Here is a 15,243-nt window from a genome sequence, read left to right on the forward strand (position 1 = left end):
CCCTGGTTTTGGAGGTGGAGGTGGAGGTGATGTGACTTACCCAAGGTATTTCAAATTATAGATGCAGAGTCAAACTTCATCTACCCCTCTGATTCCAAGCCCACTTCACCCGACAGAGTCTCACGGGGGCAGACATGTGCGTTTCAGAGGCAGTCAGCAGGTTGCTTCTGGAACACACAGCAGGGTAGGAGCCGGAATGCCATAGACTCTGTGGGGTCCTCAGTCCTTCACTCCCCCATCGCGTCGGCTTCCCTGGCCTCGTGGGGAGTGACCCAGATACCGTGCACCAGCCCTGACCTGATTTCTCCCTCCAGTGAGTCTGGAGTCCAAGTCCTCAGTGGCCAAGTTTCCGGTGACCATCCGCTATCCTGTCATGCCCAAGTTATATGACCCTGGACCAGGTAAGACCCTTGTCCCTGGGGCTCCATGGTGGGTCCCTGGAGACTATTGGGTGAGGTGCAGAAGGGATCCCCTCTGAGATGGAGGAGGAGACTCGATGAAATAAAAGCTCCAATGGATTCCTGTTAACAAGCTTTTTTTTTTTTTTTTTTTGTTGTGCCCGCAGAGTGGAAGTTTCCAGGCCTTGGATGGAACCTGTGCCACAGCAGTGACCAAGCCACAGCAGTGACAACACTGGATCCTTAGTCCACTAGGGCACCAGGGAACTCCAACAAGCTTTTTTTGGAGGAAAAAAATGCTAGAATACGCTCTTAATACTGCTTCATTACGTTTAACTTACTTACTGTATGGTTGAATTTATTTTGAAAAAAATCTAATGATTTATGACATTTTAATAAGTAATAATTATAAAAATAGAATGGTATTGGACCATGAAGAGCTATGTCAGTGGAATCAAATTAGATACCTAGGCATTCTTGTCATGGCTCAGTGGTTAACGAATCTGACTAGGAACCATGAGGTTGCGGGTTCGATCCCTGGCCTTGCTCAGTGGGTTAAGGATCCGGCGTTGCCATGAGCTGTGGTGTAGGTTGCAGACGCGGCTTGGATCCCATGTTGCTGTGGCTCTGGCATAGGCTGGCAGCTGCAGCTCCAATTGACCCCCTAGCCTGGGAACCTCCATATGCTGTGGGTGTAGCCCTAGAAAGACAAAAAAAAAAAAAAAAAAGGAAAGAAAAGAAAAGAAACCCAGGAATAGACATCTTGGAATTTTACCGTGTGATCAAGATAGTTTTTCAAATTAAAGGGGAAAAAGATGGATTGTTCAAGAGATTGTGTGAGATAACTGTGTAGCTGTGTGAAAATAACAAGCTGAATCCATCTCATAGCTCACACCAAGGTACATTCCAGGTAGAGCAAATATCTAATTTTTTTAAGTACTAGGAATCAGCCTGGAGTTTAAAAATAACTGTGTAAAGTATGACTTTTCTAAATAAGACACAAAACCTAGGAAAAAGACTAAAAGGAAAAAGACTAAAAACATAAATTATATAACAATTTTTAATGTTTTTAATGACGGAAGCCTACCATATGCAAAGTCAAATGGCAAAAGACAAACTGGGGAAAAATAAACACACACGAAAGTCAAAGGTCTAATTTTACTTCAGAGGACTTATGAATCAGTAAGAAAAGAACATGAATAAGAACCACAAGGAGTTCCCGTCGTGGCTTAGTGGTTAACGAACCCTACCAGTGTCCATGAGGTTTCAGGTTCGATTCCTGGCTTTGCTCAGTGGGTTGAGGATCCGGCGTTGCTAGGAGCTGTGGTGTAGGTTGCAGACTCGGCTCGGATCTGGCATTGCTGTGGCTGTGGCTGTGGCTGTGGCCAGCAGCTGTAGCTACAATGCGACCCCTAGCCTGGGAACCTCCATATGTCGTGGGTGCGGCCTTAAAAAAAGCAAAACAAAAACCAAACCAGGCCAGGCACATCTCTGTAGGATTGCAGCTGATGACAGGGCTGGTCTCAGGTCTTTAAATCTTTTCCCCTCTTCCTGGGCCTCATGACTGGTCATATTGAATCCCTTGATGGGCGAAACTCTATGCGTCTCAATTCCCAGTAACAGCATGAAAGCCGGTGGCAAACCAAGTGCAGATAGGCAAGCATAACATGAAGCATCCCACTCGACAGAAGGAAACAGCAGACTGGAGCCAAGAGAACCAGAAGAGGGAGTTCCCGTTGTGGCTCAGTGGGTTAAGAACCTGACATGGTGTCTGTGAGGATGCAGGTTCAACCCCTGGCCTCACTTAGTGGGTTCAGTATCTGCATTGCTGCCAGCTGTGATGTGGGTCAAAGATGCGGCTCAGATCTGATGTGGCTGAGGTATAGGCCTGCAGCTGTGGCTCTGATTCAATTGGGAGCCTGGGAGCCTGGGAACCTACATATGCTGCAGGTGCAGCTACTAAGAAAAGAAAAAACAAACAAGCAAAAACAAACAAACAAACAACAAAAAAAACGGGAGACACTCTAGAAGACAGAAACCATTTAAACAAATTGGGAGTTCGGGTTGTGGCTCAGTGGGTTGAGAATCTGACTCATGGAGTTCCCACCATGGCTCAGCGGAAACGAATCTAACTGGCATCCATGAGGATGCAGGTTTGATCCCTGGCCTCGCTCAGTGGGTTAAGGATCCAGCATTGCTGTGAGCTGTGGTGCAGGTTGCAGGCGTGGCTCAGATCTGGCATTGTTGTGGCTCTGGCAGAGGCTGGCATCTGCAACTCCAATTCAATCCCTAGCCTGGGAATTTCCATGTGCCGAGGTGCCACCCTAAAAAAAAAAAGAAAAGAAACCTTTAACAGATTGGGTATGTTTTAAATATGCATATTTTCTGGAACTCCCATCGTGGCGCAGTGGAAACGAATCCGACTAGGAACTATGAGCTTGCAGGTCTGATCCCTGGCCTCGCTCAGTGGGTTAGGGATCCGGCGTTGCTGTGAGCTGTGGTGTAGATGAGGCTCGGATCCTGTGTTGCTGTGGCTGTGGTGTAGGCCGGCAGCTGTAGCTCTGAGCTGACCCCTAGCCTGGGAACCTCCATATGCTGCAGGTGCGGCCCTAAAAAGACAAAAAGACAAAATAATAATAAAATGTATTTTCTGATCCAACTAACATCAACTGTGAACAAGAGGCATGAGGGCCACAAACACTCGAGCCATCGCCGTGTAAAGAAACCTCCAGAGCAATGCACGTCAGTGAGGATTCTTGAAGACAGAGCTCTGACACCTACCCTTTCTTGCCCAGAGAGGAAGCTCCGAGACCTGGTGACCATTGCCACCAAAACCTTCCTCCGTCCCCACAAGCTCATGACCATGCTCCGGAGTGTTCGTGAGTACTACCCAGACCTGACGGTGATTGTGGCCGATGACAGCAAGGAGCCCCTGAAAATCACTGACAGCCACGTGGAGTATTACACCATGCCATTTGGGAAGGTATATCCCTCCCAGAGGGGGAGACACGGGCACCTTGGGACCAGAGGGCCCCCGGGTCAAGTGGTACCCTGGTTGGGGCTGCTTCGGGGGAGGGGGGGACCCTCCCGTGGCAGCAGGATCCTTGGGGGGCGGGGGGTGGTGGTGGGGTAGGACTCCTCTGAGTCCCCTGGCTGCCTCCAAATTCCCGGAGAAATCAGGTCACTCTCCCTTTCCTGCAGTGACGGGGTGGGTAATCCGTCTTTCCTCACGCTTGGTGTGGAAATTGATGGAGGTCCTTCTAAGCGACTGGTGGTGTCTGACGCTCTAAGGTTTCCTGATACGCAGGTCTCCCAGCAGAGAAACCTCTCTCATGATTTCACCCTTGCTGGGGCGTCTCTCTCCGCGCCCACACCTTCCCTCGAGCACACCGGGAGGAAGTGGATGTTACCCCTTCCAGAGAGCCCCACCCTCCAGCATCTTCCAGGCAACACAGGGCGAAAGGGCCACAAAGACTGTCAGGTGTAAAGGGACTTGCATCCATCCCTCAAGCCACAGGGCCAAGGAGGGACTTTCTCGTCTCCAGAGAGTCCCTCTCCTTCTTCCAGGGTCTCTGAGACATGGGCTCCCTTTAACCCAGAGGTTCTCAGCCACTGTCTGGGGGGCAGCCTGACCCTTGGGAGCTGAGAAAGCCCCCAGGTGGTGCTAGGAGGCAGCGGGGCGGGCAACCACGGGTCTAACCTCCCTCCCCTCGCAGGGCTGGTTTGCTGGCAGGAACCTGGCCATATCTCAGGTCACCACCAAATATGTTCTCTGGGTGGACGATGACTTCGTCTTCAACAGCAAGACCAGGATCGAGGTGCTGGTGGACGTCCTAGAGAAAACGGAACTGGACGTGGTAAGTGAGCGCTGCCAGTTCTACCCCACTGCCATCTGACGAGCCAGAGGGGGAGGGGGAGGAGAGGGCAGAGAGGAAAGGACAGGAGGGAAGAGGAGAGGAAAAGGGACGGGGGGGGGGGTGGGGGGGGAGGCGCGAGGGAGAGGGGAGGGGAAGGGCGGTGCAGGAGGTGATGCAGAGCAGCTCTGGGGTTGAGACTATCTCAGGGAAATGAGACCCTCGGATTCTGCTTCTGCCTCCATTCTTACTTTCTTTGAACAAATCACACCAACCCACTCCCCAGACTCACCGTTGTTCTGTCCTTAAAGTGTGTTTAGGAGTTCCCATCGTGGCTCAGTGGTTAACGAATCCGACTAGGAACCATGAGGTTGCGGGTTCGATCCCTGGCCTTGCTCAGTGGGTTTAGGATCCGGCATTGCTGTGAGCTGTGGTGTAGTTTGCAGATGCAGCTCGAATTGCCTGTTGTTGCGGCTCTGGCATAGACCAGCTATAGCTCTGACTGGACCCCTAGCCTGGGAACCTCCATATGCTAAGGGAGCAGCTCAAGAAATGCAAAAAAAAAAAAGTGTGTTTAGGCACTTTTTTCAATCTTTTTTTTTTGTCTTCTGTCTTTTTAGGGCCACCCCTGCCCCATCTGGAGGTTCCCAGGCTAGAGGTCCAGTTGAAACTGTAACTGCTGGCCTACACCACACTTTACAGCAATGCCGGCCAGATCCTTAACCCACTGAGTGAGGCCAGGGATCAAACCTGCAACCTCATGGTTACTAGTCGGGTTTCTTAACCACTGAGCCACAATGGGAACTCCCAGTCATTTTTTTTTTTTTTTGATCTTTTTGCTATTTCTTTGGGCCGCTTCTGCGGCATATGGACGTTCCCAGGCTAGGGGTCTAATCGGAGCTGTAGCCACCGGCCTACGCCAGAGCCACAGCAACACAGGATCCGAGCCGTGTCTGCAACCTATACCACAGCTCATGGCAACGCCGGATCGTTAACCCACTGAGCAAGGGCAGGGACCGAACCTGCAACCTCATGGTTCCTAGTTAGATTAGTTAACCACTGCGCCACGACAGGAACTCCCCAGTCATTTTTTTAATTGAATTTTTTTTTTTGCTTGGCCACACCTGTATCATGCAGAAGTTCCCAGGCCAGGGATTCAGCCTGATCCCGCCTGTGCCACAGCAGTGAGAATGTTGGATCCTTAACCTCTAGGCCACCAGGTGGCCTAGGTTTTATTTTATTTTTATAAAATTTATAAAACCCTAATTTGTATTTTCTATTGGAATAGAGTTGATTTACCATGGTGTATCAGTTTCAAGTGTACAGCAAAGTGATTCAGCTATACCCATTCCTTTTACAGATTCTTTCCCCCACCTAGGATATTACAGAATAATTGCGTGTACTTCCCTTTGCCATACAGTAGGTCCTTGTCAGTTATCTTTTTTTTTTTTTGGTCTTTTTGGGGCTGCATCCGAGGCAGATGGAGGTTCCCAGGTTAGGGGTCAAATCGGAGCTGTAGCTGCTGGCCTACACCACAGTCACAGCAACATCATACCCGAGCTGCATCTGTGACCTATACCACAGCTCACAGCAACACTGGATCCTTAACCCTCTGAGTAAAGCCAGGGATTGAACCTGCATCCTCATGGATCACAGTTGGGTTCATAACCCACTGAGCCACAATGGGAACTCCTATCTATTTTATATATGGTAGTATGTATATATTAATCCCAATTTCCTAATTTATCCCTCCACCCCCTCCCCACGCCAGCCACCTTTCCCCTTTGGTAGCCATAAGGTTGTTTTCTAAATCTATGAGTCTGCTTCTCTTTGGTAAATAAGTTCATTTGTATCTCTTTTGAATCCACATATGTGGGATATCATATGATATTTGTCTTTCTCTGAATTCATTTAGTATGATAATCTCTAGGTCCATCTGTGTTGCTGCAAATGGCATTATTGCACTCTTTTCATGAGTGAGTAATATTCCATCGTGTGTGTGTGTGTGTGTGTACCACTCATCTGTTGATGGGCATTTAGGTTGTTTCCACATCTTGGCTATTGTGAATAGTGCTGCCGTGAACATTGGGGTGCATGTATCTTTTGAAAACTGTGGTTTTCTTTGTATGCATCACTACTTCCAACTTCCTCTCTGGACTGGTGAGAGTTGGAGAGGAATGTGAGTGCTGCTCTGGTTTTGTCACACACCATCACAAAAATGAAAATGGCACAAAGCTATTAAAGCACACACACGTGGCCTTAATGACAATAAAAAATGAACACAGGAGTTCCCGTCGTGGCTTAGCAGTAATGAACCTGACTAGTGTCCATGAGGATGTGGGCTCAATCCGTGGCTTTGCTCAGTGGGTTAAGGGTCTGGTGTTGCATAAGCTGTGGTGTATGTCCCAGGCGTGGCTCAGATCTGGCATTTCTGTGGCTGTGGCAGTGACTGTGGCGTAGACTGGCAGCTGCAGCTCCAATTGGACTGCTAACCTGGGAACTTTCGTATGCTGCAGGTGCAGCCCTAAAAAGACAAAACAAAACGGAACAAAAAACCCACAAATATCAAAAGTTAATTTACACATGGAAAAGGGGGAAAAAAGGTGATGCTAGTTAATAATACTGCATTGCGTTCTTGAAATTTGTGAAGATACCATACTGTGTAGAGGTGATGAATTCATTAATTAGCTTGCGTGTGGTGATCTTTTCACAGTGTCTACATATATCAAAACATCAAGCTGCAGGGAGTTCCCTGGTGGTGTAGTAGTTAGGATTTGGTGCTTTCCCCACTGTGGCCCAGGTTCAATCCCTGGTGTGGAAATTGAGATCCTACATCAAGCCACTACATGCCACAGACCAAAAAAAAAAAAAAAAAATCAAGCTGTACACCTTCAATGCATACAGTTATTATTTTTTTGTTGTTGTTTTGTCTTTTTGCCATTTTCTTCAGCCGCTCCCACAGCATATGGAAGTTCCCAGGCTAGGGGGCCAATTGGAGCTGTAGCCACTGGCCTACTCAAGAGCCACAGCAGAGCAGGATCTGAGCCACGTCTGCGACCTACACCACAGCTCACAGCAACTGTATCCTTAACCCACTGAGCAAGGCCAGGGATTGAACCCATAACCTCATGGTTCCTAGTCGGATTGTTAACCACTGAGCCACGACAGGAACTCCTTCATACAGTTTTAATATATCAAAAATATCTCAATAAAGCTGTTTGGAAAAAGAAAGATGGGAGTTCCCTGGTGGCTCATAGGGTTAAGGATCCAGCATTGTCACTGCTGTGGCGCTGGTTCTATCCCGGCCTGGAAAGAAAGTGGATAAGTAGCACCGTGACCACAGTTATCTCTTATTCCAGGTGGACAGTCCCCCAAAGCATCTGGATTGACGAAGATGTCTCTTTGCTACTCTTCTAGAGACCCAGTCACAATAGCATAAATGACAAAAAAAGTGCAGTTCCTACCCGTGTAAGAATGCAAGCTGGCCCTATCCTCTCTTTCCAGGGTCATCCTGGTCCAGCTTCCTTCCCTGTTGTTCATCCATCTTTGTGGCCCTCAGCTGCACGGTCAGAAGAAAGGGGAGAGAGGGAGTGGAAGACAGCAGTTTTCTTTTAAGAATGTGGTCTTGGGAGTTCCCTTCGTGGCGCAGCAGAAATGAATCTGACTAATATCCATGAGGATGTGGGTTCGATCCCTGGCCTTGCTCAGTGGGTCGGGGATCCAGCATTGCCGTGAGCTATGGTATAGGTCACAGACGAGGCTTGGATCTGGCGTTGCTGTGGCTGTGGTGTAGGCCAACAGCTGTGGGTCCAATTTGACTCCTAGCCTGGAAACTAACCACTAACCCCCTATGCTGTGGGTTCAACCTTAAGACGCCAAAAAAAAAAAAAAAAAAAGGAAAGACGAAAAGAATGTGGTCTTCTTAAAAATTGGAGACATCTGTTCTAAATCACATCCTTTCAGGGAGTTCCCACTGTGACACAGTGGGTTAAGAACCCGACTGCAGCATTTCGGGTTGCTGCAGAGGTGCTGGTTCAGTACAGCGGGTTAAAGGATTTGGCATTGCTGCAGCTGCAGCTGGGATTCAAGCCATATGCTGTGGGGCCATTTCTCCCTTCCTTCCCTTCCTCCCTCCCTCTCTCTCCTCTTTCCCTCCCTCCCTCTTTCCCTTCCTTCCTCCCTTCTTTGTAGGGCACATGGAAGTTCCCAACCTAGGGGTCCCGTTGGAGCTGCAGCTGCCCATCTATACCACAGCCATAGCAACATGGGACCTGAGCCGATTTTGTGACCTACACCACAGCTTACGGCAATGCCGGATCCTTAACCCACTCAAGGAGGCCAGGGAGTGGACCCACGTCCACATGGATACTGGTCAGGTTCATTACCGCTGAGCCACATTGGGAACTCCAGAGAAGTGGGGAAATTTCATCTTTTGTAGGATCGTTGTGGCTTAATTTAGTCCACTTAAATCTCAGAGGGTTTGGAGTTTGTGGAGTCCCCACTGCGGCATAGGGGGTTAAGGATCCAGTTTGTCTCTGTGGAGGTGCCCATTCAATCCCCAGTCCTGTGCCGTGGGTTAAATTAAGTATCCAGCGTTGCTGCGTGGGGGTGGGGTGGGTTGCAGCTCTGGCTTGGATTCCATCCCTGGCCTGGGAACTGCAGGGGCAGTTGAAAAAGGAAAAACAAAAGCCAAAAAACACCTCAGGGGGCTCATTTCCTAAGAGGAGGAAGGAAGGAACAGGCGAGGGGGTGGGGGGCAACTGGCAGATTCTGCTCTGCCTCCCTAGGTGATTATGATGGTTCAGGAATAGATGTACTTGCTTGTCCCGCTGTGCTCTGGCTCACACATAGCTGCGCGCTCCCAGGAGTGTGTGGTGTGCGGACAGACAGTGCAGAGAAGTGAGCCAGGGCAGAGAATGGGAGGGAGACAACTTGAGACAAAGGCTTGCTCAGGAAGTCCACGTAGGGACGGCTGCACGCTGGCTGCCTCTCACCTGCACCCAAACGCGATCCCCCATCCTCGATCCCCCATCCTCGATCCTCGATCCTTGATCCTTGTCGGAAGGGAGGGGAGGGAGTGGCCCTCTGGAAAGAGTGCGCTTGCTGGAGGGTGAGTGCAGCAGAGACTTTGCTGCCCTTTGGACTTGGCGTAAGTGTAGCATGAAGAGTAGATGAGAGAGGGAGTACAATTCTTTTTCTTTTTATTTTTTTTTTTTTTATTATTATTATTACTTTTTTTTTTGGTCTTTTCGCCATTTCTTAGGCCACTCCCACAGCATATGGAGGTTCCCAGGCTAGGGGTCCAATTGGAGCTGTAGCCGCCAGCCTATGCCACAGCTCACAGCAACTCGGGATCCTTCACCCACTGAGGGAGGCCAGGGATGGAACCCGAAACCACATGGTTCCTAGTCAGATTCGTTAACCACTGAGCCACAACGGGAACTCCAGGGAGTGCAATTCTTGTCGTGACTGAGGTTCAGTCCAGGAAGGCTTCCTGGCAGAGGCTACATGGATATGGAGTCTGTTCTCTAACAGATTTCTCCTCCCACTGCTAGGTAGGTGGCAGCGTGATTGACAACACATTCCAGTTCAAGCTGTTGCTGGAGCAGGGGAAGAATGGGGACTGTCTCCACAGGCAGCCAGGATTTTTCCGGCCCGTGGATGGCTTCCCCGGTTGCGTGGTGACCAGCGGCGTTGTCAACTTCTTCCTGGCTCACACAGAGCGACTCCAAAGAGTTGGCTTCGACCCCCGCCTGCAGCGAGTGGCGCACTCAGGTGGGGAGACTGGAAGGGCAAGAAGCAAGCTGGGCTGTGCGCTGGCTTCAGAAGTCTCTTTCTGATGGAGGGCGGGGCCCCGCTGCTCAGGGAAGCGGCCCCTTCTCCCCAAACTAGGGAGCTCTTGGTCTCTCTTGCCTCCCTCCACCTTCGTGTCTCCCATAGGCTATTCCTGCTTCTCCGAGACACCCTTCTACCTCCTCTCCCTGCAGCTCTGCCCCTTCCCTCTTTCCTTGTCTTGCTGCTGCTCCTCCTTTTTTTTGCCTTTTTAGGGCTGCACCCATGGCATGTGGAGGTTCCCAGGCTAGGGGTCGAATTGGAGCTTTTGCTCCCGGCCTATGCCAGAGCCACAGCAACACGGGATCTGAGCTGCCTCTGTGACCTACACCACAGCTCAGGGCAGCGCCAGATCCTTAACCCACTGAATGAGGCCAGGGACGGAACCCACAACCTCATGGTTCCTAGTCAGATTCATTAACCACTACGCCATGACCGGAATTTCCTGCTCCTCCTTTTCCAGACATCCTTCTCTGTTTAGCTGCAGCTGGTGAGCAGCACCCCACCTCTTCCCCTCTCATTCCTCCCAGTCCTGGGGTCTGCTAATCTGTGTCTCTCTGCTGATATCTCTCTGATCTTCCAACTCAGTGGCTTTGGCATGGGACTGAACCTCCCCAGAATAGAAGCTATGTCCCTTCCCCCGGCCCTCCTCCCAGAGTCGCAGTATTGGCCCCGGGTCTCTGGTTTGAAGCTCACGTTTCCTTCTCGCGCTCTCTCCCTCTCTTGGCAGAGTTCTTTATTGATGGGCTCGGGAGCCTGCTCGTGGGGTCCTGCCCACACGTGATCATAGGTCACCAGCCCCATTTACCAGTGACGGACCCAGAGCTGGCCGCCCTGGAGGGGAACTACAGCAGGTATCGGGCCAACACCAAAGCCCAGATCAAATTCAAGTTGGCTCTCCACTACTTCAAGAACCATCTCCAGTGTGCCACCTAAGGTATCCGGGCATTGGAAAAGCGCTGGGCTGCCTGGTTGCAAGTATCTAAGACAGCGGATGTGGTGGCTGGGATACCAATATTTGAACTCCTCATAAGATAAGCATTGTAATGCCCAGGGAGCAGGGTAGGCAGGTGGGTCTGACTCCGTTACTGGAAGTACCAATAAAAGTTCAGGGTCATTAGAAATGGACCAGTCACTGAGGTGGGCAATGGAGACTTCATTCATAATGATTACGGCGGCGTTTCCATCGTGGCTCAGAGGTAGCAATCCAGACTGGTATCCATGAAGATGCGGGTGGGATCCCTGGCCTTGCTCAGTGGGCTAAGGATCTGGCGTTGCTGTGGCTGTGGCATAGGCTGGCAGCTGCAGCTCTGATGCGCCCCCTAGCCTGGGAACTTCCAGATGCTGAGTGTGTGGCCATAAAAAAAAAAAAAGACCAAAAAAGAAAAACAAAAATTACTGTGTTATGATGGCTTACTATGTGGGAAGCATTTGTACATATAGTATCTCCCATCATCTGATTCCATCTCACTGGGAAGAGTGTATCTTCCGTCAAAAAGATGGCTGCTGGGTCCTTGAAGGTTATTTGCTGGAAATTATATCACAGATCATCTCCAGCATCACTGTCCTCCACAAATTTTCCTTTGGTCCTACCTTGTGGACTCAAATAATGTGAAGAACCCAGGGTCCTTGCCTTGAGGAGGTGGCAGCCTCGTTCGGTTCAGTCCGCTAGTAGGATTGAGCAGCCAGGGTTGGGGGACCAGAGAAGGGAGAAGTCACAAGGGCCCCGGCAGGTGAGGAGAGCTCTGTGGAGTCAGCTCACCTGGAGCCCGGCACAGGGGGGATGCAGGCAATTAGAGGGAGGCGATCACTGGGGTAAACCACGCCCTGCCAGAATAAAGGTTTCCCAGGCGTCAGACTCCCTACCATAAAGGCATATTCTCGGAGTTCCCATTGTGGTCCAGTGGATTAAGACCCCACACAGTCTCTGTGATGATTCGGGTTCCATCTCTGGTCTCACTCATTTGGTTAAAGATCCAGCGTTGCCGCGAGCTGTGGAGTAGGTCACAGATACAGCTTGGATCCAGTTTGTTGTGGCTGTGGTGTAGACCAGCAGCTGCAGCTCCAGTTTGACCCCTGGCCAAGGCACTTCCATATGGTGTGGGTGCAGTCATTAAAAAGAAAAAAGAGGAGTTCCTGTCGTGGCTCAGTGGTTAACGAATCTGAGTAGGAACCATGAGGTTGCAGGTCCGATCCCTGGCCTTGCTCAGTGGGTTAAGGATCCGGCGTTGCCGTGAGCTGTGGTATAGGTCGCAGACGCGGCTCGGATCCCGTGTTGCTGAGGCTGTGAGGTAGGCCGGCGGCTACAGTTCCAATTGGACCCCTAGCCTGGGAACCTCCATATGCCGAGGGAGCAGCCCTAGAAATAGCAAAAAGACAAAAAACTAAAAGCAAAAGAGTTTCTTTTGGGCTGATTTGGAAGCAAAAGTCAAGGCAGAAACAATAACTGTCACACAGCGCTCCCTTCAGCCATGACTTTTCAGGCACAACCGAGCAGCCTGGACCAAACCACTGAGGAAACTATCCTTCCAGGACGGTGAATGAAGACCCTCGGATTCTTCCCGCTCAACTCCAAAAGCCAGGACAAGTTGGTGCAAATAATCGTTTGGGCCTCCAGGGGGAGCTCAAGTGCACTCTGTTGCCGCAACTTATTCCCCCCCCCCACTCTGCTCAGGAAGGAGAAGCGCTGTGACCTTCACAAAGGAGGAATCCTATTGGCTACTGAACTAGGGGCCTTTTTCTTATGTACCTGGGGCCTGTTTTTCTGGATGCTCTCTTTCCCCAAGTCTTGGGAAGATCCCTGTTTTTGATTTTTGATGGACCAACAATGTATACAAGCCACTACAAAAAGTGCATCTACTAGAATGCAGTTGTCTGCAAGGTACTGGAAAATGTGACCCAAACTGTCTCTCTCTCTTTTTTTTTTTTTTTCTTTGGGTTTTAGGGCTGCACTCTCCGCATATGGAGGTTCCAGGCTATGGGTTCAACTGGAGCTGTAGTTGCTGGCCTACACCATAGCCATAGCAACATCGGATCTGAACCCACTGAGCAAGGCCAGGGATCAAACCCACAACCTCATGGTTCATAGTCGGATTCGTTAGCCACTGAGCCACAACGGGAACTCCACTCCCACTCCCTTCTCCGGCTTTATTTTTCTCCGCAGCACTTACTGCTCTCTCGCAGGCAGGGTTCCTTCTCTCCCTCCAGCATTTTCTCCCTCCCTTACTTCCACTGTCTGCCCCCTTTCCATAGAAGGTAGAAGCCATTTTCTGTACAGTTGTATCTCTGGTTTATGGCTTACTTCTCTGTGGCCGTGTAACAGATGACCCTCAAATTTTAGTAGCTTAAAACCAACCCGGAGTTCACAGTGGCTCAGTGGTTAATGAATCTGACTAGGAACCATGGGGTTGTGGGTTTGATCCCTGGCCTTGCTCAGTGGGTTAAGGATCTGGCATTGCCATGAGCTGTGGTGTCAATCGAAGATGAGGCTCGGATCCCACATTGCTGTGGCTGTGGTGTAGGCTGGTGGCTACAGCTCTGATTGGACCCCTAGCCTGGGAACCTCCATATGCCGCGGGAGCAGCCCTAGAAAAGGCAAAAAAAAAAAAAAGAAGAAAGAAGGAGAGAAAGAGTGGTAGAATGAAAGCATAAAGGTAGGAATGATTTCAGCAGAAGTCAGTTTTCATGGGGAGCTAATAGCTGTGACCACTGCCATATCCCTGAAGGATCTGAACCCGACTCAGCTTCCCTCAACCCCCACCCTGTCCCCATGTTGTCCTCTTATAATTCAGCTCCACCTCTGCCCAGCTCTGCGATCTTGGGCAAGCTCCTGTTATGGGGATTAAAAGAGATGGGGGAGCTCCCATCGTGGCTCAGTGGTTAAGGAATCCTCACAGCACCCATGAGGATGCGGGTTCCATCCCTGGCCTCGCTCAGTGCATTAAGGATCCAGCGTTGCCTTGAGCTGTGGTGTAGGTCACAGACGTGGCTTGGATCTGGCGTGACTGTGGCTCTGGTGTAGGGCGGCAGCTGTAGCTCCGATTCAGCCCCTAGCCTGAGAACTTCCATATGCTTCGGGTGCGGCCCTAAAAAGAAAAAAAAAAAAAAAAGAAAGAAAAGAGAGAGATGAGGATGCGGGTGTGAGCATCATAGCGTTTGACCCACACAGCCCTCAATAAATGCAGCCACTGTGGGCAGGACGGTGGGTTACCACAACCAGAGGGAAAAACCAAAGTATCTTCCTGGCGTCTGAAGCAGTTTTAGAGCTGTGTGTGGCACGTGTGTACTTGTGTTTCTCAATGTTGACTCCGTGAGAAGTGGCTGAGAGGAGCTGTCCAGGGTCTCCGTACCCAGGATGGCTCACGCGGTCCAGATACCGGGTTTATCACTTGGGCCAGAGATGATCACGTGCTGGGGCCTTCGGCACCCGAATAAGCAGGACAGACTGCTGAGCATACGGGCTGCTGTCCACTTACACTGAGTAGCATGTGTTACACCTGTGGTGCTTAACCTTTTTGCACGTGGGTAGGTGGTGTCTGGAAACCTTTTGAAAGCTTACACAAAAAATACACATTGGTATGTAAACACACGAAAAAGCATATATAATAAATTCAGGCTGCTCACAGATGAACCACAGATTTGAAATGCTAGCACTGGACTATGGCTTTCCTTTTCTCCTTTGCTTTTTAGGGCCACACCCATGGAAGTTCCCAGGCTGGGTGTCAAATCGGAGCTACAGCGGCCGGTCTACACCACAGCTTATGGCAACGCCGGATGCTTAACCCACTGAGTGAAGCCAGGGATCGAACCTGCAACGTCATGGATCCTAGTGGGGACTGTTAACCGCTGAGCCACAAAGGGAACTCCGGTGGCTTTCTGGAAGGCAATGAGGAGCTTGTGTTTCCTGAACCAAGGAATGAGCGCACGCATGAATAAAACAAAACAAAAGTGCCAACTGCCAAAAACAGCCAAAATCTTGGAATCTTTGCTGTTTCCTCTGGTGAAGTTGCTTCAGGAAAACTGGAAGACTCCAGAAGGCCAGGTTCAAGTTTTGCCTTATCCACCTTACTAACTCTATGACCTTGGACTTGTCACCTAACTTCTCCTAGCCTCATTTTCCTCATCAGGAAAATAATGTGAATGAGAGAGTGTTTTGTAAG

At 50.2% G+C, this 15,243-nt stretch overlaps 1 protein-coding gene across 1 annotated transcript in view; it reads left to right on the forward strand.

Moving 5' to 3' along the window:
* LOC125115030 (beta-1,4 N-acetylgalactosaminyltransferase 2-like) overlaps positions 1-11,351 on the forward strand; it is a 32,133-nt gene extending 20,782 nt beyond the window's left edge. The window contains 5 exon segments of the mRNA XM_047758762.1: positions 315-401; positions 3,194-3,381; positions 4,115-4,255; positions 9,808-10,027; positions 10,815-11,351. Of these exon segments, the coding sequence (XP_047614718.1) occupies positions 315-401; positions 3,194-3,381; positions 4,115-4,255; positions 9,808-10,027; positions 10,815-11,020 (842 nt within the window). The 3' untranslated portion in view covers positions 11,021-11,351.
* The last annotated feature ends 3,892 nt before the right edge of the window (positions 11,352-15,243 follow it).

This window comes from Phacochoerus africanus, chromosome 14 (assembly GCF_016906955.1).
Source record: "Phacochoerus africanus isolate WHEZ1 chromosome 14, ROS_Pafr_v1, whole genome shotgun sequence".
Classification (NCBI taxonomy): Eukaryota; Metazoa; Chordata; class Mammalia; order Artiodactyla; family Suidae; genus Phacochoerus; species Phacochoerus africanus.